We start from the raw sequence: 24,244 nt of genomic DNA on the forward strand, positions 1-24,244 counted from the left end.
TCAGGATTTTAATATACAAGTTCCTGAAATGTACTAAGTAACTTTCTAGTTAAAACTATTCATTGTTTCAGCATTAAATTGATAAATTGTTTCACTCTTCATGTAGAGAAATTTCCCAATGTTAATAGGCAACCCAGCTTTGACCCCCCTATTGGAGGCAAGTAATTGGTATAAAAGGCCTCACCTCTAGTGTGATCGAGTACCGCAAACTTTCCCCATCTAGCTAATATCTTATTTATACTTGAAATATATCTCTATCATAACAACAGGATAACTAGAAAAGTCATAATTTATCACATGGAAATTAGATATGCCAATGGCTTACTTGCGGGTGAAAACTTCTCTCCTTCAATAATTTTAATTTCTAAACCTCTATTTTCTTTCTGTTCATCATCCTCACTTTTTATACAAATCAGCTTTACATTTCTTGGCTCAGATCTAAAAAAGTAAGTTAATCTTTCTTAAATTAAAATACAAGGCTGGCAAGGTATCAGGTAACTTAAGAGGGAAAATGAACATATTATTATGGTTCAACTTAACAAAAAGTTAGGATAAATGTTTTGGTTTTGTAGTGACACTGCTATTAACTGGACATCGCTCCAGCTACTGCTAGAATCATTAGGAACCAACTTGGCGAGACCTTCAGCCTGTGTTATTTATGTTAATTATTAATTAAATTTGGAAAGTAAACTTCACAATACTTAGTAGCACATCCTCTTTATTCAAAAACAAGTTAGTAACTAAAAACATAACAAATGAATGCTTAATCAAAAAGTTATCCAAAGAGCTAATAGCTAATACACTATATTACATCCTTCCCTTAATCTTCTATCAGTCTTTTAGGCTTGACAATCGGGCAACCACACCGAGTTCTCAGGCCCTCTGCTGGTGATGATGGACTCTGCGGTGTATGACTACTGGATGGTGTTGATCTCCAACCAGGCTTGTTATGGGGGGTTAACTGATATCCATTCTGGTCCTCCGGCATCAAAGTATTAGAGGGTCAGGTGGTTCAGGAAGAGGATCAGGATGTTTGGGAATATGAATGGGGTGTTCTGATAGAAAATCATCAGGATTGGGTGACTTAATGAGGCCTCGAAGGTGAGATGAGTTTCTTCTATACTCATGACCATGTTGATCCTTGACCAAATAAGATCCTGGTTCAGGGAGAAGCTTGGTGATAGTGGCTTCTTTCCACTGACCATTCCATTTTATATAAATTGGTTGTTCCGTTTTGAAGTTCTCAACTGGACAAGAAGATAAATCGTATTGAGCTTTACTCTTAATTTTAAAGTATTTCATCTTGTGATGCACTTCCTTATCGGGTATCCTAGGAGTAAGGAGTCCAAGACTTGCGGGGGCTCTTGTTATTAGGCTTCGCACCATTAATAACTGACTTGGAGAGTACTCAAGCTCTGAAAAAAGGAGTCGTCCTATACTCTTGTGGGGCTTCATATAAGTCTCCTCTTGAATAAGCAGATTTTTTAATTAATTTTTTGGCTATACCTACCCCCGTTTCCATAAGTCTGCTCGAGCTAGGATAGCTAGGACTCGTATAGTGAAGCTCCACTGTTTGGCAAAATCAGCCATTTCTGCACTGCTGAATTGGTTATTGTCACAGCGTATAATTTCAGGTGTTCCGTGGTTACTAAAAAGGATTTTTAAATTTCTAATTATTTCAGCAGACGTCTTATTCTTGAGGGGAATAATATCTAACCTTCACAAGTAGTAATCTACTGCCAGAAAGAGGTCCGAATTGCACTCTCCAATATCTATACCTATGACTTGAAATGGAAATTTAGGAATAGCCGATGATAGTAATGGTTCTTTTGGTTTGTTATTTTGAAACGTTTGGCAGGTTGGGCATGCACTGACAAAGTTTGCAATATTTTCTGCCATGTTCGGCCAATACATAAGACTTTTAATTCTTGCCGGTTTTGTTAATGCCTAGATGTGTCTTTGAATGAATTAGAGCTATACAGTAACTTCGGTGACTGGTAGGAATTATAATTCTGTCATCAAAAAATAGTATACCATCATTTTCAAAGAGATTGTCGTGGAGCCCATAAAAAACTTTTAACTCGCGATTTAACAATTTCACATTAACTCCAACCCAAGCATTTCGAATGTTACTCAAGAGTATCTTAAAATTTTCATCATTTGTTGTGGCAGTTTTCAGTTTCTGAATGTCCTCTGCTGGAATCGGAAGTACTTCCTCCAAAGAAATTGAGTGAACACTTGTGAAAAGTCAACTTCTTCTGGTCCCTTTTCCTTAAGATGTGCTCAAGACAACATGTCGGCAATAACCATTTTTGGGCCAGGAAGATATGACAGTTTAAATTTATATTTTAGTAGCTTGAGTTGCAGTCGTGAGTAATTCTTATATAGTTCCTTATTAAGTACAGCCAAAAGGGGTTTGTGGTCACTGAATATTTCTATATCATTATGCCCATAAATGCAATGATGGAACCTGTTAACAGAAAAGCACAAACTAAGCAGCTCCTTCTCTATTTGACTATAGTTCTTCTCCGAGTCATTAAGACTTCTAGCTACAAAACTACAGGCTGTCCACACCAAAGTAAAACACTTCCCAAGCCATCCTTACTGGCATCACATTGTATTTCAATCTTGAGCGATGGATCAAACAGTTTAAGAGTTGGTGCTTTACATATAAGAGACTTAACAGTAGAAAACGCTTGGTCTTGAAACTCATACCAAGTCCACTGAACATTCTTTCTTAATAGAGGTCGTAGAGGGGCAGTAACTTGGGAATATGCAGGAATAAATTTATCGCACCTAAAAATCTTTGAAGATCCTTAACCGATTGAGATTGCTCTTTGTTGGAAAGAGCAGGTTTCAAGAGAACTTTGAAAGGATCAGGTTTGATTCCATCAGCTCTGAAAATTAATCCCAAATATTTCACTTCATTTAATTTAAATTGAAGTTTACTACTATTAAATTTAATGTTGAACTGTCTTGCCCTCTTTATGACAGCCTCCAGACTTTCAGCATGCTCAAGTTCTGTTCTGCCTGAGACTATAATGTCATCAAACATGATTTGCACTCCTTCAATATCACCAAACATTTTAGTATTTTCCCGTTGAGATATTTCAGGAATGTTGGATAAACCATAAGGTACCCTTAGAAAACGAAGAATCTTCATCAACCTCATTAATTACAGCCTTCTTTTTCTGAAACCTACATCCTACTTTAAAATGCCCAAACCCACCACACACAATACACTTTTTCTGATAGGCTGGGCAATTTCTAGGTGGGTGGGAGGTACCACATTTTTTACATTTATATTCATGGACAGTTACAGAATGGGTAGATTTTGGCAGCTTGATTTTATTGAACTTGTTAGTATTATCAACGTCAGGCTGCATCTCTTCACCACGAGCCATCTCTAGGCCAAGATTTTCCAACTTCTGCTGCCTGGCAAATTTGAGTAACTTCATCTAATGTAAGTGTTTTAGTCTCTTTAAGCAAAGCTTTTTGAACATCTATGTTGTTGTGATTACGGACAATGTGATCAATTATCATCCTGTCAGAGAAGGATGTCTTACACTCAGCATTAGAGTGTAAGTCCCAATTTATAGCTTGGGATTTTAATTGTGTGAGATAATTATCAAAGGTTTGTCCAGGTTGGTGTTTAATTTTATTGAATTTAAATGATTTCATAGCCAGATTCACTTTGGGGATGCAATACTCATCAAACATTTTGAAAACCACCTAAAGTTGTTTTCTTACCTTGAAATGTTGAGTGAATTTCAATAGTTTCCTCATCCATATGTGTTAGTAATATGGCAATCTTCAATTCTTCATCCTTAGAATTGTATTTTTCAATGGCTTTGAGATGGAGAATGAAGGTTTGTTTCCATTTCGTCCATTTAGTTGAGATGTTCTGATCAAATTGGAGCAGTGGGAGTCTTGTGTTGAAATTATTCATTTTGAACTAATGTTCACCTGACACCATGTGTTATTTATGTTCATTATTAATTAAATTTAGAAAGTAAACTTCACAATACTTAGTAGCACATCCTCTTTATTCAAAAACAAGTTATTAACTAACAACATAACAAATGAATGCCTAATCAAAAGGTTATCCAAAGAGCTAATAGCTAATACACTATATTACACAGCCAAACTATTGTCATATATTAATTTGTAGCAATTGTGTAAATAAGTTTAACTTAACTTGTGTATAACAATTTATTATATTGTTTTATCCTTGATGTATTAAAAGAATGAATAAAGATCATAAACACAGAAGCATCACTTAAACAATCATAACTATCAACTTTAATCTGCCTTACAGATTCACCTCCTTAGTAGGCATTGTATAATAATACACATTAGTGGATCAGTATAATCCATTGCTAATTTTGAGGAAACAACTGTTATTAATCCACTATTCCTTCTTTTTGTCTCTCCTCTTTCCTTTACCTATCTGAAAGTAACTAAGAACGAACAAAATAACTTGGCTGCTCTTGGCCTTTTGCCAGAATCTGGAGCAAATACCTGTAGAAATGGCTTCATTCTTGACTGTAGGAGAATATCTTCTCTGTAAGAGTAATATCCTTTCCTGTATGTACCTAACACAACTACTTTCCCCACCAACCGGAGTGGAGTTTCCATCCTTCAACCTTCCTGTCAATTTACCTCCTATCCAGCATACCTTACCTATTGAACATGTATTGTCAAGACCTGATGTAGAACCTCACCTCTTAAGCTAGTATCAGGACTAAATGTACACAGTGTGTGAGACAAGTAGATAGATAACCAATCTAATGGAAAGCCATACTACTGCTCCCTTCTCCCAGGTTTGTGAGGTCAATTAGTCCACTGGGAACAACACACACAAACTGGGAATAGTAGGGATAACTCTACTCCATTTGATTAAGTAAGAAATCCAGTTATGGTTTTCCAGGATGTCTAATAGGTACCCAGATGATTGGTCCATGAATATTCAGGCACTGACTTTGAACCGGCCTGGAGTGAGTCATGGGAAGAACACTACTGAATTGGCTCCCAAGAAGTTAAGAGTCTGCTGCTGCATCATGAAAACTATGGTAGAAACTGAGTTAGGATAATCCCATTTTGTTTATCTGTACTCCCATAAGCAATAAAGGTCCAGAAAGAAGACCACTTCCCATGGTCAAAGATTTTCTTGTTCTTTAGTGCAACCAAAAAAATAAATAATAATAAATATTACAAATTAAGTATAAAGGTAATGGAAAATAACTTCATTAGACTATTCTTACATTTTAATATCTGGTGGTTTTTGCAGTTTTTCATGTTTATTATCGTTGGGAAAACCTCTTTGTATTGAACACAATTTTTTATCTACATCTGGAAGTGCTTTACTTTTTTGGGTTTCTAAGAAAAAGTTATCAACCTGAAATTTATAACAATTATCAGTAAAAAATAATAGTACCATGAAATGAAATTCTTCAGCCTTCTTCATAATTTTAGTAATTACATTGTACTATTCAGGTAATATTCTTTAAGAAATAGTAATAAATCAACTACCAAAGTTAAGTTATTGTGTTTTATTAATTTTCAATTATATAAAATTTACAAACATACCAATTATAATAGCTCTCACTTTCTTTTTCTTTAATTTATTGTTAGTATGTTTAGAGGACTGATTGTGAAGGAATAATGAAATATCAGGTAAACCTAGAGCACAATTCCTTTCTGTTAATACTATTTACAGTAAGTACTATTTTGCAATTAAATACTTACAAGCAAAATCATGTTTAAATGAATTGATTGGTAAAATCAAATTTTTATTATTTAATTTATTGGATTAAATCACATTTAACAGAAAATCTATTATGTTTTAGGGTTCTATTCCCATCATAAGACTGCAATAATTTCTTAATTCAATCATTATATAATGTCTTCCCATGATATGTTTAACATTCCATTTCATAATGATCTTCTATTAATTAGTTAAAGTTTGTGTATCCAAGTTTTTTATAAAGAAAAAAGTTCCTTTTTGCCCTATCTCCACCATGCTACTTTGTATTACCACTGTTTAATGTAGTAATACAAATTTGGAAGCTTTGGTGCTGAAATATATGTTAAAGGATCAATCGAGTTGGTTCAGGAGAAAGAGTTCAACCCCTGAAGTGCCTTGCAGGCTAGACACTCTAATTGTTACAGAAGTAAGAATAGTATAGATTTTTTTTTATTTTAACTATTTTGCAAAGATTGTGTTTGCTCAGGAGGAGAGAAGGTAATTTTGGAATGAGGTTACCCAAAGGAGGCCTGTGTGCCGAGGATAATAAGGGGCTTTTCTAGCCCCAAAGTTCCACAAAAATGATTGAGGAAAAGATGGAGCCCCAAGGACACCTTTCATGAGCTCAGCTTCTCAAACCAAGCAATTTAAAAGAGATAATAAATAGTTTAATTATTATTTGAGTTGTTTTGATTGCACTTAGATCATCTTCCTTTTGTATAAAAGAAAAATAGTGGTTGGTACCCATCCATTGGTGAGAGCCACCATTCTGCAGGCGGTTGCTTAGAGTAGATGGTTAAACCTCAGGATAACCCATCCAACTTTCCTTGGTTGGAGTATCTGTACCTATACAGATGATTAAAGATGTTTAATAAGCATCTTAGTTTAATTAGTGACTCCCATAGACATGATGAACATAATGAAAAATAATAGTTATTATTTTTCATACATATTTGTAATAAAGAATTGTGCTTGTTTTGAATACATAACAATCAGTTTTACATTTTTCCTTGCTTATCTTAACAAACCATTATTTTTTATAGTATTATAGTTTTAGAAAAATAATTTTTTGTTTATTTGTTTTAGTAATGCATTAGTATTAACAGGAAAATAATTGCATATTTAATTTTTTTTTCATATTAAATGATTTTTATGATATTTTTTTAAGTTTTTCACTACATAAAAAAATATTTTTAGAACTAAATTCAAATAGTAATGGATTTTCTACTTTATATATGAAGCATGTGTTCCAGAGGGAGGAAAAACATCTGGAAAACTATGATTGTATTAGTTTTCTTGTTTAAAATTATAACCTATGTGAATGAAATTGTAATTTATAGTTCTTAGTTTTAAGCTCACTTTATGTTAGAGAATACTTTGTCTCATTTTTACCAACCAACTCTACCATTCCTGTATATCACTATCGTTTTAAATGTCAAAGCAAGCTCCAATGGATGTATGTATCTCCCAAGAAATATTTGATAAAAATATTGAATGAAAGTTTAATTAAATTAAACTAATGCTTTTAGAATACAGAAAACAATTTAAAACGTGATACAATAGAAGACATAATAGACACTTGCTGTTATTCAAAACCTAGGGCACCAGAAGAAACTCTCTGTGCTGGATGCAATCACCCCATAAAAGGAGTGGTATGTTTGCTGATTTATAAACTGTTGAAAAATTGGTCTAAGCATTTTATGTTTTTATTCTTGTTAAAGTATAAAACAAGTTATATTTTATTATAAATGCAAAAACATAACTTTTTCTATTTGTTACTCTTAAAATGGAACACGCTAACATCAGTTTTTGATGAATATAGATTGTTCAAGCTTTAGGAAAAACTTGGCATCAAGAACATTTTTGTTGTTCGCATTGCAAAAAACCTATCTCAGGACAAAGATTTAATGTAGAAGAAAGCAAGCCATACTGTGAGCATGACTACTCTCAACTTTTTCTAAAGCGGTGTCAAGGATGCAATCTACCTATACTTGATGTAAGATATCATTGTTTTACAATAAGCATACATTAAAATCTCAATTTTTTTTCTACTGTTTATTTTATATCTTTTTAAGGTTGTTGTAGTGGCACTTAATTGTAATTGGCATTACGATCACTTTGTTTGTTCAACTTGTGGTACCAGACTAGCACAGCAAGGGTATTATGAGAGAGAAAACAACCCCTTTTGTAAATTGTGCTATGAGGAGAGATTTTGCCCAAAATGTAAAGAATGTTCAAATCCAATAAAAGAGACAGCAATAATGGCATTAGGAGAAAAATGGCACCAAGACTGCTTTAAATGCACTGCAAGTTTCTATATGTATCTTTGTAGTTGCATTAGAATTTATTTGTAAGGGTCAAGCAGTATATATTCAATAATGACCTAACAATGTCTAATTAGCTTACTATTTTTCTCACTTACTCCATTGAGCTGGGATACCTTTTGACTATGTACAAAATTTTCAAACTTTTATTTAAATAGACTGTTTTAATGCCAACACAAAAATCTTTATACAGAGAAATAAGCCTGGTTTTAACCAAGCTTATTTAAAAATAATTAGGCATTATTGAATATTGGCTAATAATTTGGCATAACTGAATATTGATGATATTATTATACCTTCAGATAGGATACTAGAACTATTGGCCTCTACTTTATGATACTACCCAGAGGAGAATGAACAGATAATATTTATTAGTGGAATTTATTTAATATTTTATTAATGCTTGTTTTTAATCCCTCTGATAGTTATCCAGTAGCTGTAGTCATTTAGATATTTTCTGTGGAAAACAACTGAGCAAACAAATTGGGCAGAGGTAATGAGATGTTATCTATCTAACATTGTAATAAAGTAAACAATTTTAGATAATGCCCATACCTCGACTTTTTGTCATGGTCAAAAGTTAATCTGAGAAAATATTCTGTTTAATGAAAATATGTTTCTTTGACAACCTGCACTTAAGCAAAATGAATCAAATCTTCAAGCCAGGAATTTGTTTTCTATGTTGTGGAACATCCTCAGTGATACTGAGGAGTTAATTTGTTGCTTCAGAAAAAATAACCATGATTTAAGAGTAGGAAAGGCTCATTTGGATGTTAGGTATTACTTGACTACATAGTAGATAGAAGATAAATCATGTGTACCCTTGCTGGTGGAACGGATACCAATGGAACCTGTCAAGAAGACAAAGTGTGGCCTGCTTTAGAATGCAGATACCATGATTTTCTTCTAAAACATCTGTTCAAAATTGATGTCTTTAAGAGCCCACTCTGCTCAAAGAAATGATGTCGGCACACTTGAAAAGTTGTCCATTACTACAAGACATAAAGAAATAATTTCAAGAAGAGACTATCTAGGTGAAAAAAAGTAAATTGGGCTGCATGAGCACGAGATGGCCGAAGTGCCTCATATTTTGAAGTAATTGAAAAACAAAAAAAGCTTGACCACATACCACAATCATAGTGTTGTAGTATTTGGGTGTAAAATTGATACTGATATAAGGAATATTATATTCATTTTTCAATCCATCTTTGGGAACAATAAAAGTATTTTTTTGAGTTCATCTTAGCCAACTTTTTCCAATCGATTATCCTTTAGAAATCTTTTCAAGAGATTTTTTCCACATAGTTTGTTTTATCTATAATGGTGTTCTTCATGACCATCACATGAACTTCCTTTTTTTTATTTCATTGAGGTGATAATCTGACTTAGTTTTTTCAACTAAGCTTTAAATTGCTTAGGAAAAAACTGATTCTATTTCTTTAAACATTGAGATTTTAGTTTTAGATTTACATCTATTTAAATCTTATCAAGTTGGGATAATCTTTGCTGGTTTTTGAGAAGATTTCTCTATTTTTATTGGTTTGTTGAAGATTTTTATTTATTTAATTCTCATTAATGCTTTGTTTTGATAATAAATTCTGTATTTCCACATGACAACACCACTATAACCACAGTCTACTTTGATGTTTTTTATCGGCTGATTTTTTTATTTTAATCTTTAATTGAGAAACAAAATATCTGTACCATCACAACCCATGGTCTTGGGTTCAGTACTTCGTAAGAGAATATTGTTTTTAGGCCAACGGTTGTGAATGCTGATTTTTTTATCATAAATCACATTCTGCTACCACATTTTTTCTGCAATTAAAGGGTGTTCACTTTATTAGAGGCTGGTTTTACCCCTCAGGAGAGTCTCCTGATTCCAAAGTCAATCCATATAACAGCATAAATAATTATCTGTAATAGCCAGGTTCGAATGTTATTAGGAGAAAGTAGGATCGTCCCTTACTTACTGAGCCACCCCACACGCTAAACAAAATAAAAATAGCATAAATTAAACTTATGACAGTTGCTGAGAAAAGGATTATTGTAAATCTAGATTTTACCCAATCTACTCCCCTATTCCAAGGCTAAAAAATGAGATATCAGCTTCCATTTAGCATAGGATGAAATTAGAGCTTAGGACGAGCCTAGTTCTATATTAGAGTTATTCTTAAATTAACCCTATTCCAATTAGTCCAGAGAGAGATAAATAAATTAAGGTAAACTTTACTTGCACCAAACATCACTACTGATCTAACATTCAACCCTTAGAATTGGAAATATGTTAGTAAATTATAAAACATAATTTTCTAATAATTGCCTCGTGGTAGTGAGTTTCAAATGTAATGCGTTCACACAGCTAAGTTGTCTGTTAGAATGGAAAATCAGTGTAATAACTTAAAATAACAATAATAATATTTTATTATAGCGCTGTTTTGTGCCAATTACTGAAGCAACATTTGAAGTTTATAATGGGAAGCAGCTGTGTGATAAATGTATAACACAAATTTCTAAGGCGGAAATGATTGCTTCAGGGGAAGGAATGACAACTAATAAGACGCTTCCAGTTGATTCTGCTGTTGTATCAGAAATGGGTCCTACCAAAGAGAAGCACTGTTGAACTATATCACTCAATTAATAAAACTTTGGTTTTTTCCAGATAATTAGAAACCATTCATGCTTTTTTTATTTCAGGTTATGAATGAATTTTACAAGGACTTTTACCAAAAGAACCTTATGATAGAATTTTTATTAATATAAGTTCTTGCCAAATAATTTTTTCAAAGGTGCTAAAGTAAATTTTACTTCTATAATTTTTAAATATAAGCTTTCAGAGTTTGAAGGGCATCTTTCGGGCATCAGTCCTTAATAACGTTAAAGAAGAAATTTAAAACATATAATTCACCTTGTGCATGATTGCACACACCACCCAGAGGCTCTATTTATGTGGACAGAACAGTGGAATATGTCAATTAATGCAAAAATACATTAGTTATGATGACTATTATAGTGTTTATGACAAATTTAAAATGAACATTGACAAAAGGAATCTTATTGATAAAATCATCAATTTTTTTTTACCACTAAAGTTATTCATTGATATTAATATTTGTAATTATATCATAAACCATTGAAATGATTTAAGAAATGACTTTTTAATCCAGCATTAGCACCAGTGAATTTTTTTTTATTTTAAAAAAACTTAAGATTCAATACAAAATAGATAAACAGCCTTCAATTATACATTCCTATAGAATACAGAATGTTTGACGATGGATTTTAAATGTCAGAACAAGAAAAATACTGTAAGAAGAATTACACAGCCTGGTAACGACAAGGTCATGGATAAATATAGAAGACTGGACATTTAAACCCTGTACTAGGTTAAAGTATTTTATAGCTGGGTGAACAGAATTTTCATGAATGACTTAGGCATTAAAAAAAAAAAAAGAGGTAAGGAATAGTAAGGTCGTAATCAACATCCCAAATTCAGTGCTTTGGATGGAGTTAGTGTCCTTAATAACATTAAATAAAAACTGAAATATGGAGTGGAAAACACCTAACTATATTAAGCGACTAAATGACTATCGCCAGTGCCCAGTTGTGCTATGCTTGTCCAGTTAGGACAGCCTTAGAAGGGGAGTATGGGTACAGATGGCCCCTTCTTTTTTTTTAAAAGCACTTGGCTGGACTACAGACCACTAATATTTTCTACTTTGAAAACATTTTTTCATTCTTTCTCCTTTAGTTAAGTATTAAATCCTTTCATAGTTTATATTTATCCACTTTTTATTAAAACTTACAAAGGGAGATACAAGCTAGGGCATGGAGGGCACATACTAAAAATATATTTTTTTTAAACAGCAATGAAAGTATTTATGGTGAGGTAAGAATTATCTTTGAATTTTCATTTAAAAATTATTGTAATTAATTTGTATTGAAGCACATAGTTTTTAAATTAGTTACAATTATGTATGGGATGAATCTCGTGGAAATATTACGTGGAACTGAGTTTGAATTATATGAACCTGTTGGAACTGTTCTATGGAGGCACTCTTATCAAGTCTAGGTCCAAACAATCCAACTTCATAAGGAGGATTATTTTATAATTTGGACTGCAGCAATTCTCCAAACTCAAAAAGCCTACCACTTTCTTTAAATCTCCTTTTCTCCTTTTGTTGTTTTATTCAAACCTCCTATTATATTAAGCACTAAGCTCCCCATTTGTTCACTCTCCTTCTTGGTAAAATAACATATTAACTGGATGGCACAAGTGTGGTTAGTGCTGTCTATTTATTGTTTTATTAAAATGGTTAAAATTGTAAATATATATATATTATTGAAAATCAATTCTGGAAAAAGAAAAAGGATTTGTTTAATTTTATTTATCGTTTGATGTGCCTTTTAGTATTGTTACATGAGTAAACTATTAAAAAATTTTTATAAGCAGTCTATTGTTCATAATTAAAGGCAACTTAAATATTTAAGTATAATATGTCAATAAATTATGTGTTGCTGGCTATCAACGATTAAATTTATTTACAATACCGTATTGGGCTATTTAATTTACACTATACACCCAATATACAAAAGTTGTATTCTCATAAGTGATATTATTACAAGTTAAAATTAAAGTGATCATAAAAATTATTTTATTGATGAAAATTGCCAGACTGATCTTCAAATTTTTTTAATTGCTGAAAAATTGTTTTATTTGAACTCTTTTTAAGTCTTCGACTAAAAACATAAAAATAAAAAGTAAAACTTAGTGAAGAGACATTATATTTAAACAATGGACGAAAAAATGCATTCATTGACACTAAAAATTAGTACATAATTTAATGGATTGAAAAATAGAGGGTAAATGATGAGATAAAAATTTTATCTCAATTTGAGAATACCTTCTCACATATACAGAATACAGCACCTTCTTTTTTTTTTTTTTATAATATGCATGTAATGGTTTAATCCTCACAATAAATGAAAGAAAATTATGTAGATAGGACAAGAGATGTGACACAGATGATGGAAAAATGCACCCTATTTACCTTCCAATGGAGGTCACCATTGAATAACTGCCATCTTCAGAAAATCCAAGCGTTAGCTGCTCAAAAGAAATGTATAAAAAGGATTGCAGAATCACAAGTTCAGTATGATTCTGCAAAGTGTAGAAATGAACATAGAAAATGTTCAAAGTGTAGGAACATGGCAGCTATTTATTATTGAAATCAATAATCATAATAAATGCATTTTATGAATTCCTATTCTGCTCTAGCAAGTGAGTATTTAGCAGAAATATAGGAACACTGTATAACATCATACTATATTGTTTGAAATATTAGTATGATGGAGTTGTAACTCTACAAGAAACATGAATTAATCGTTAAAATATAATTTGAAGATTCCAAACACATGGTTTAGAGTCTATAAATTTATAAATTTAATCAAGCTTATTTAATTTATGATATAATAATTTGAGTGGCTTAAATCCAAGACAATTAATTGAATTAAGTCATAGTTTAATTATTATATTTGTAATTTAAGCTCCAAATTAAATGTAAAAATTAAATTTATTTTAGTAGTATTATCATGAATAAAGTCAATTATTGTTTATAAAACTTTGTTTTTTTTCCAAACACCCAAAATTTGAACAGTTTCGATTATAATAGGTATTTTTGTAACTCCAAAAAATGTGTATACAACAAGAGATGAAAACAAGTATAAAATACTAATTATAAAACATACCATTGTCCCTTCTCTGCTAATAATTTCAATCATTGTTTTTGGTTCTTCAGTTTTATTTGGGTTGAAATTAGCTCGCCGTAGTTCCGCACCTGGCCTTTGTTTCACTGACATCATGAAGTTTGCACCTTTGATCATGTCTGGTTCTTGGTCCACTTTCTCTCCCTAATTGTATTTATTATGACTATATTTTTGGACATCTTGAAAATTCATCATATTCTGCTTACAAATATTCTTGTTTAGGATCCTGATCAAATTAAAAATTACCTAATCCTAATTGAATTAAAAATTATCTCAATTTTTTTTTTACTACGATTTAAGTCATTTGAAATAATAATGAATTAGTTGCTGGAATATATTTTATTTATCTTATAAAAATTTGTTAGTTATTTGCATTCATTTCCAAAGACATTTGCTTAGATATATATAAAATTTTGAGGTGTTAAAAGTATGATTATTATTATATTGATCAATACAATAAATTATAAATATAATTTATACTACTGTATAAAACAAAAACTAGTTGATATTTTTAAATATGTTTAAATGATTTTCATTGAAAGAATTATACATTTCAACAATGTGTTCATAAATCAGTATAAGTTTTTTTGTTGATATGAGAATCAAATTCATACCAATCAATTTATTTTAACATGAGAGAAATTCTGTTTAGTAATAAAGACAGACTTAAATACTTTTAATTACATAAAATGAAATTCGTCTGGAATTATTTTACCTAATACAATGTATAAAATTTAAATGTTTTAAGTAGATAACAACATGGGAATATTACCTCTACTTGTCTGAACAACTTCTCTGATCAAGCCCAGCTGTTGTCAGATAACTGCCCAAGATTTTTCACTTTGCTATAAAAAACCTCAGGCTATACAGGAATAGTTCTGGTATGATTTTGTTCAATAACCTCCCATGTTTCACTTCTATTTACTCTTAAAATTATTGTCAGGTCGGGTACAATTTAGAGGTACTCTTAACTGGGGTTACTTAGGTATCTATGGTTTTTAAGCTTTTTGTGCGACTCTAAACTTCTGACTACTACAATCTTTTTTCAATTGTATTACTTGGGTACATTTGAATTTATTCTTTTTAAATTCACTAATATTATTCCCTCTCTGGTCCATATTTACACACATATTTTACAAATTATCCTTCCTTTTTAATTTATTTTTATGAATACAATAGATTGGACCAAAGTTTAACTCTATAAATAGCCATTTTTTTTTATTTTTTACAAAGGTGAAAAAAATTAGGTCTGAAATTGATGTTAGTTTTCCTTTTACAGAATAAATGTCATTATCTTTGGATCAGTAACTTGTACAACATATCTTACTATATAGTTCAGGATATCTCCCTTCTTTGACCACTTCCAATTACTACCACTTCTTATCATTTGAATACCCAAAGGTTTTCTGATTTAATATGAGACCAGGACTTTATACATCCCAAGTTCATTTGTTTATATAACCTAGGTCATGGTATCATAAAACTCTGTACTTAAGTGTCCTCATCCATCCTTTATATTTTTGATCATGCAATGGATTTGGAAGTATATAGAACTAGCAAAAGAAGTGAAAATGTTAACTTTCAATAGAATGCTCCTCAATTTTACTATTCATGATTGTTCTACTAAATAGTTATTATAATTTTTAAAATAGTACAAACTACATGACCATGTAATGTAATTATAATTTAAGACTATAATTCAGGTCATATATATCAGGTCCAAGGACCTGAGATTGTAGGTTTTTTTTTTGTGGAGGGGGTTAAGATAGGGGACACTTTAGTTATCTCTCTGTGACAAGGAGTTCCATCTATTGACATAAGAAATTATCTGTATCAGTGCCACCTAGAAAGAAAAGGGCCAACCAGAGCTGATTAGAGGAATAATCCAGTACTGTTGGGATCTGAAGTCATTGCAGGGACCTCTGGCCTCTCCCCACTCAGTTGAAAGCCCTAGACCAGAGATGTTCAGCTAAGCAGGAAGCTGAATGTGGCACTGAGGGTACCAGGTATGGAGGCCAGCACACCAATCAGCAGCAAGACAAACAGGTGACCCATCTCAATATTGGGTTCCAGCTGCTCACAGCAAGTAAGCATATTTATATCATACCTCAACATCATCCTAGCCACAGGACTTTGCCCTAATCACTATCATTAACCCGTCTCATCTCAGTAATAAGTTACCAATCATCTAAATTCAGACTAATAAATTAATACCATATACTTTTCGGCCACCCCCCTCCAATATCCATTTATCTTTCACTCAATATAATCTGTAATTTCTATCTATTTATTTTATCTTCAATCAAACCTCTTCTGATATAGAATACTTATTTCTGACTGTAGAGTTTTATTGTAAAGGCTTCAAAGTTTGCGATCACCGGAAGGCAGAACCTGGCTTTACAGCGATTCAGAGTATCCTTTAGATTTTGGAATCCGTTCTTAACAATAATAAACCAAAATCTGAAGGAAATTTTGAATAATACAAATATAAAGGGTATAAATATAAGAATATGTGGTGATCTGAATGGTAAAATGTTATGAATTTTTCCTTAAAGATATGGAGTGGAGAATGCGTGAAAAATAATAATGGGCCAAGGCTGATTGAATTCTCTATTGGAAATTATTTGCTAGCAGAAAACTCATTCTACTATAATATAAATATATTATTTAAGGCGTCGAGAAACAGAGTGGACCAACCTCTACAGCAGTGATTTTGGGATAAAGTATTTAGAAGATTTTAATACAATTTTTGTCAAACTACTTTTCACCAATTTTGAGAGTGAATCCTTGCATTTAAGTTAACAGTTACAGTAGATCAAGCCACTTAATCCATTCTTACCCTGCCAACTTGAAATCAAATTAAACTATTTCTTAAACTGGCTATATCTCTTGAATGGTTTTCGAAATTAATAAAATCCTTTATACAGCCAACAAATGGCATAGCAGATGATCCTTTGATACCTCAAACTCAATTTTGATAGAAATTTGAGATAGTACAGTCTAGTTCTTAATGCTGTTGGTGTTGTGTTAATAATGTACATAAGAAACACCAGGACTAGATATTTAGTGCAAGGTTATTCACTAAAAATATATATCATACCTGCTCACTGTTGATTGAATCTTTGCTTTGCTTGGGTTCTAGAACTTTATTTGTTTTATGTTCTTGTTGACATTTTCGTTTCCGAACTCGTATGGGTGGTCCAAATTTCAATCTTGCTAAGGCAGCACTTTTTTTCATCCAGGGTGGTGGTTCAATTGAAGACTTTAATTGACCCTTTTTCTCTTTATTTGTCCTGTTAGGCATTGAAAACTTTTCTTCTGACTTTAATTCACTAAGTAATTTAATAGTTTCAATCAGATGTTTTTCCACTTCCTTTGGAAATATAAAGTTTGAAAAATAAGTTAGTAAATGAAAAATATATTTAAAAAAATAAAATATACACTTGAAACATACACATTTAGCTAATTACAAATTATAAAACAGTATTCATTCAAATATTGATAAAAGGAGGCGTACAGAAGAATAAATAATCTGAGAAATTTCAAATCTATTCTTAAGTTCTTAATAAAAAGATTAAATTCCTAAGAAATAGGAATGAATCTATGTTTCTACCAAATATATTAAAAAATTATAATAAAAGTGGTATTACTCAAAATACATGATATCGCTAGAATAAATAGGTGGAAATGTCAACCAGATTGAAAGCAGTCCAAATTATTTTATATTTATAAATTGATATATATTATAATTAATATTATACAAATAAAATAGCTCCATTTTATACCAATTAATTAGTTTTGTTGAGCAGAACAAGGGAAAAATATTGGAGGTTGTATTAAATAAGTTTAAATGTATACAAAACCACAAAAACCAAGACACACTTTCAATAAAGTAGGCCAATTTTTTTTTTTTTTTTTTTTTTGGAAAAACCAAGTAAGAATTGTTTTCAAATCCTTAAAAATATTTTTTCATGGAAATCAAAAAATATTTAACTCACCAGTTTTAAAAATATATTTAGTGAGATAACTGCAATCAGGATATACCATTGGAGAAAGAATTTGTACCAAATGACGAAGCAAAATGGGACGATTAAATTATGTTTAATTTGTAGTTAAGGGTTTTAAAGAATGTTAAAAACCAATATGACTCGCTTTTTCCCATAAAAAAAGTATTTGGCCTGCTTTACTAGAAATGTCTTTTCTTTCTTGATTTATGATTTTTGATTTATTAGCATTTAAACTGATTGAATATAATCTACACCAACATAGCACTATAATATGAGAACGATATTAAAATAGTTTAGACCAACTGACCTAGCAATTAGTAATTTTTTTGAGAGAGAGAGAGAGAGAGAGAGAGAGAGAGAAACAAAGTTTAAATTCCTTTTTAGTATCTAAAAAAAAAAACTTTAGTACAGATTTTCTTATCACTTGAAAAATAAATTTTCAACTTATTTTATTTTAAAAATTACAGTAGTTTCAATAACTTCAATTTGACTTCATCGATCTCAAAAAAACTTTGGTTATGGTTTAGTGCCATATGAACAACAGGAAAAGGTACAAACCAAACCAACCTAAACAAATTAGAACCAAAGATATAAAATAATATTTTTCTTTATTTGAAACTACTTTTTCACCATTATAAAGACATAAAAGCAAACATTCAGCTTTCCAAAAGTTGTAACATTGGATTTGGGTGGCAGCCTGAGAAGTAAACTTCAGGCATTAGTAGAAAAAAAAATCAAGTCCAAAATTTTCTAATTTTCTAATAAAAATACTATATGCGTTTATATTTATAGTAGGTTTGCATAAAATGTAACCCTATGTGAGATGCACCATTTTTGAAGTATGAGTCTAAAAAAGGTTCTCTAAGCCTTCTCTTACTCAAATCAACAGGAATTTATTAGAATTTTTCAGGGAATCTTCTCCTACACATTATTGAAACTTTTGGTCCTATGGGATCCAATGCAACAAAACACTGTACTAGATTGGATTGATATTTTTTTTCAAGAAGGGTCAAATCACTATAAGTATATGATATTGGTGGGTTATTTCCTGAATCAGCTCTGTCAGGACATCTTCGTGTAAAAATTTTCCATGCTGCTAATGAAGCAATTTGAGTCAACACCAAAGCCACCCAGAGTAACCAATGAGATTGTCCATATCCATATCCAGTCAAACTGTTCTACTGTTTATGAGGTAATATAAAAATTGCTAGCATTCATAGACTATAAAGAAAAAACATCTAGAGACTACAGAAAATAGTTTACAGTAGCAGAAAATAACTATTGTGATTATTCTCATTTACATCCAGTACTTGTGTCTTCAAGTATCCATAAAATGGCTTTAGTATCAGGGTCAATTCAAATATACAATTGTAAAAGGAACATAATAGTTCTTGTGTTTTTCCAAATATTGATATTGTCTGTAATTGTTTCTCAATAACCTGGAAAGATTAAAAATATATATATATTATGAATGGAATAATTTTGATTATTGTGATTAAAAAAATATCATATTAACATTATTACTTGTAATGCCTGTATAGCAGCATGATGGACAGCAGTAAGTTTTTGAATCATCAATACAATTTTAGATTTCTTGCTAATTAATATTGGACTTGGCATCATTTCTTTGAGCTTGTTAACCTGTAATATTTAATTAGTCATTTAACTAAAATGATAAAACATTACTATAAATACAGAAATAATACTTTAAAACGTAAGAAGATGGAAACTGTTCTGAGATAGAAAAGGAAATGGTTACTTTTACCAAAATAACTACTGGACCAATTTACATGCCATTTTTACTAAAATATTCCCTGTCATTATGGGAAGCTACTGAAACCCTCAATTTATCTGGTAGAAAAAAAAGTTATGAACAAAATTTAACATTTTTGGCACATAACTCAGAAATTATACATTTTTCCAAGGTTATTGTATACCAATAGATTTGTTTCTTTCTGAAGAATAGGAAAAAATATTACTGATTCTATTAAATGATTTTATATACAAAAAAATTAAAAAACCTAGAAAGGCATTAAGTGAAGTAGGCCAACAAAATTTTTCTAGAAAAAAAACAACATTCGTGTTTAGAGTCATCTGAAATCCTTAAATACCATTTTCCAAAGAAATTAAAAATTAGAAATGTTTGAATTTGGATTTATTTGGAGGTTTTTTCCCACTTGGAACCATTGTGAACCAAAAAAAAACAGGTACCATTCACTTGTAAAGTCTCAGTTTCAGCTTTGTGGCAGGACTAGGCAGAAACACAACAAGAATTACATATTTTATAACTACAATTATAATTACAATTAACTATTAGAGCCTCACTCAAAGTGTGATGTGAAATGGATAAAATATAGATCAGAAATAGGATAATTATAGAAAAAAAAATCTTTCACAATCAGATGGTTGATTATTCTTACAAAGTCTATAACTGAAATAGCACCTAATTGGAAAATAACCCATTTATGCTTTTTTCTTTTATTGGAGGATTATAAATTTGCCAACTATTTATTTTAGTCCCTGATTTGCCTTTCGGTTATGTGAGATTTGACGTAATGATGTACCAGAGATGCCCATTACTTTTATACTACTGTTCCTTTTATTTCCAACTAGCAGACCAGGCAATGCTTTTCTATTGCTAAATTTGAGGATGTATATAGATTGAATAAACACTATTGAAAGTTTGATATAAATTGTTGTATTTAGTCAAGATTTTTTAAACATTTAAAACATTAAATATTTAAACATTTAAAACATTAAATATTTAAACATTTAAACGTGTACTTTATTACTATGAATCAGGATAAGGAACCTGACAGAATTTTCGTTATTACGTTTTATAAGCTTTATTGGAATTTTTTTTTTAATTTTACAATAAAACCCAAGATCTATCTATATCTAATAGAGATATAGAGGAACGCTGAGCCCAGGGTATATGTTGTAAAATATAAAATTCTAGAAAAAAGGATGGGTAAAACATAAAAATATACAAATTGGTTGCATATTGGATAAGTGGGATCGGTAGTCAAAACTGTTTTATTCAATTTTTAGTTCATTACAATGCTCTTCAATATACCATGTTGATAATTCCAAATGGAATCAGCTCTCAAGCAGCAAACAAACAAGAAGGCATAATAGATATTATTGCGATACCACTATCTGCTGGTTTATACTATAGCTACCACAGCCACCAAAATCTATCTGAGCCGACATGACAAACCTAGTTGCCACAACATGCACTACTACAGTCATCACATAGACATCATATATTGATATATATGGTTTCTTGTAAATAATTTAACTTGACTTGTATATAACCATTTATTATATTATTGTGTTTCTAAATTTATTATTTGAATCAATAAAGATTAGTGCAACTTTATCATAAGTGCCCGCAAATTAAGTGCGGCCCAGCACCTCATATATTTAATTACTAATATAAAATCACAAAATATAATATGTCAATCAGTCATTAAAATGGAGCACTGGTCCGGTAAAAGAACAAATGTTAAAAACAAATGTATATAGTTTTATTTTAATAATATTACTTCTATTGGGGCTATGAAAAAAAAAAAAAAATTATGTGCCCAGATCTCCACCCTCAAACTACTGGATTTTATCAACAGTCCTGGAGTTCATCAGACAATGTTATATACAATTTTTCTTTTGCTACAATTCCTCACCCATCCTCTCTTTCAAACATTGCAATCAGCACCACTACAGTGTGGCGGCAGAAGGTAGTGAGGAGGTGTGATCAGTAATCGGTATAGCATATGACAGAGACACAAATTAGGTTTTTAGTTTTTCTCTAGTGCCAAAATAATTTTTAAAGAATAAAAAAACATAAAGTATGCCCCAGTATTTTTATTCATTTTCATATTAAATCGAAGTTCAGACTTTTTTTCTTGTTTTGTGAATCTTATCTTGAGTGCAAAGATGAAAACATGACTTATTTGTCACTACCTGGTCAGTCAAATCCTAGCCTAAATGAAAACATCATAGGGGACTATAGAGTGACCAGGATGACAATGGAGGCAAATATTTAATAAGCAAATATCAAGAAGCATTTCCTAAAGACAATAAAATTAAAAAGAATCAAATCAATAAATTTTAATTTTCAAAAAATGTTCATAGCTAAATAGCACCAAATATAGAGAATGATCCATTACAGAGAGACTGGCTAAAATCAATTTTTAGTCTAAAACTTTGAGCACTTACTGAGATTTTTATAAAAATATCATCTTTTTAGATTTACTGCAGTGTACCCTATCCCACAGTTTCAAGGTTAATTTAAAATTATATGCAAGAAATTATTAAGATATGCAACATCAGATGAGATATGTCATAGTTCATTAAGTGTACTGACATTTGGAGGGAGAAGGTTATAACCAGATAATTAAATATCTAATCTCCCATAACAAACATGACTTATTAGTGGACATGAATATAAGCATGCTCAAGATATTTAAAGTAGAAGTACATAGGTTCCAGCATAAGATTAATATAAATTCATATCCAAGAATCTGTATGCCAACTTGTGTTAAGAAAGGTGTGTTATAAAGAAATTGTTGAGTAGGAAATAAATACCTCACAATTAGTTCTGTATAAATAATTTCGTTTAAATCTTGCACCGAATTCTAAAGTTCGTTGCTTAATGCGCTCTAAATCTTCATCAGGGGATAAAGCTGAATTGATATTTTTTGCAATCACTATTCGAATATTCAATAATATAGGAGTCATTTTAATTCTAATATCTTCCACTTTTCTTAATTCTGTATCAACACCTGGTATATCTTGGATTCTTTTGGCAACATTTTTACAACATGTTTCCTGAAAATAAATGTTTAAAATAGATAGAAATAAAGAATTATCAAATAAAATTACGATATTAAGTCATAATAGGTAGGTAATAAAACACACCAACTAAGTTAGTATTTAATGAACTGTGATATATTTTCCCTAACATACGCGGCAATGCCACCATGAAAATTGGCATGAGTTAAACAAATCATACCAACTTTTCCATATTGTAGCTTTATAGTTACATGATTTTGATAAAGGGGTGCATTTCAACCATGGCTATTTGATTCCTCTGAGCATTGTTAGAATTGGGTTCACAGATAATTAATAAATTTATTTTAATTAATAACTACATGTGTGCAGAGGATATTTCTGCCTCTACCTCTTTGTGGACTATGGTCCACCTTGGTAAGTTTTAAAGCTCAAAAGATGAGGCACATGAAGGTCGTATCTCATTTGGTGGCAGAGCCGTATACTAGTATACTAGATGGCATACTATTTAATGATAAGTTAGAAATCAAAAGGAAGAAACCTTTTAGAGCGGTTAGCCAGGCTGAAAACTGGATCAGATTAGAAGAAAGATTTTAATTATGCAAGGTGACAGTATTCTCAACAAAGACTGGAAATATGAATGTCTGCCACCTTAGATCAAGGTGTACGAACCTATTTTATAATTATCAACAATTTGTCTTATTTGCTGACTATTTTCTATTAAAAAAATTAATTAAGTCTAGATTATACAACTGTTACAGTTAGTGTCCTTAAAAGGTAATAATTGAAGCATTAAAGGTGCAGGTCCAAGAAGTTCATTTTATTAAAAAAACAAAACATTTAAAATAATTTTCACTTATATTTACATAATTTTTAACCCCACCTTAGTTTACTTTATTTTATCTTATTATCTTACATTGTCAATATATTTTTTGTTGGTTTGTATCTTTTTTAGCCCTGACGAAGCCCTGCAATGTGGGGTGAAACGTTGGCAAATAAATAGTTGTTAACTATTTTTTGTGCCTTTTTGACCCCATCTCTGTCCATATCCCCTCAAATTCAGTTTTGGTTTTATTCACATATTGTCAAGAGAGTTAAAATAATAACTCCATTTTGTATTAACTAAACGATTTTCTAAGTTTAGAAAAGTATTTTTTAGTGTAAATACTAGTGATAATGTAATGATATAAATACATATCATTAGTTATTCAGATGGCTTTAAAATCTCTGTTTTACATAATAATTTTCCTCCAATGTTCCTCTTGGGACTACTTCAAAATAAATTTGACTTTCATAGGAGGAAATTAATCTTTAGTATTTGTTGGGGTGAGGGGTTTTTCGCGATTGAAAAACGATTATCTACCCCGGAGTAAATATTCACTGGTTCAGGTGATAAATAAATATAAAAAAAAAATGGAGGACCTGAAAATAATCTCATTAAAAAATTAAAATAATAAAGAATGGAAATGATAAAAAAAAAGTACCTTCCAAATGATAGGCAACTTAATAGTATTGAAATATAAACAAATGAAATAAAAAGAATGAATTGTTCTGCTGTTACAAAAAATTAAAGAATGAATTATGAAGTAAAAAAAAATTTGGATGTATAT

The 24,244-nt window shown here is 30.8% G+C and overlaps 3 protein-coding genes across 5 annotated transcripts in view; 2 read left to right on the top strand and 1 right to left on the bottom strand.

The window, feature by feature from the left end:
- Positions 1-24,244, bottom strand: part of LOC106688838 (uncharacterized) — a 30,014-nt gene that overhangs the window by 1,544 nt on the left and 4,226 nt on the right. For 2 of the 3 annotated variants that reach the window (XM_014433502.2, XM_014433501.3), the window contains exons 4-10: positions 22,431-22,673; positions 19,368-19,484; positions 19,145-19,282; positions 16,937-17,209; positions 13,819-13,980; positions 5,265-5,398; positions 326-438 (exon numbers count right to left, since the gene is read on the bottom strand). In XM_014433502.2, coding sequence (XP_014288988.1) covers positions 326-438; positions 5,265-5,398; positions 13,819-13,980; positions 16,937-17,209; positions 19,145-19,282; positions 19,368-19,484; positions 22,431-22,673 — 1,180 coding nt within the window. The remainder of the gene's footprint in view (positions 1-325; positions 439-5,264; positions 5,399-13,818; positions 13,981-16,936; positions 17,210-19,144; positions 19,283-19,367; positions 19,485-22,430; positions 22,674-24,244) is intronic. The other variant, XM_067045290.1, reaches the window with a different exon arrangement.
- Positions 7,002-10,746, top strand: LOC106688839 (paxillin). Its single transcript, XM_014433503.2, has 5 exons — positions 7,002-7,202; positions 7,276-7,398; positions 7,569-7,742; positions 7,822-8,052; positions 10,502-10,746. Exons 1-5 carry the CDS (start codon positions 7,179-7,181, stop codon positions 10,691-10,693), a joined length of 744 nt encoding a protein of 247 aa, XP_014288989.1. The 5' UTR covers positions 7,002-7,178; the 3' UTR covers positions 10,694-10,746.
- The window catches only part of LOC106688840 (uncharacterized), a 26,918-nt gene continuing 18,384 nt past the window's right edge, over positions 15,711-24,244 (top strand). Inside the window, exon 1 of the mRNA XM_014433504.3 lies at positions 15,711-15,922. The gene's annotated coding sequence lies outside the window, so the exon portion shown is untranslated. The remainder of the gene's footprint in view (positions 15,923-24,244) is intronic.

This window comes from Halyomorpha halys, unplaced genomic scaffold, assembly GCF_000696795.3.
Source record: "Halyomorpha halys isolate HHAL.00 unplaced genomic scaffold, Hhal_1.1 Scaffold1218.1, whole genome shotgun sequence".
NCBI lineage: Eukaryota > Metazoa > Arthropoda > Insecta > Hemiptera > Pentatomidae > Halyomorpha > Halyomorpha halys.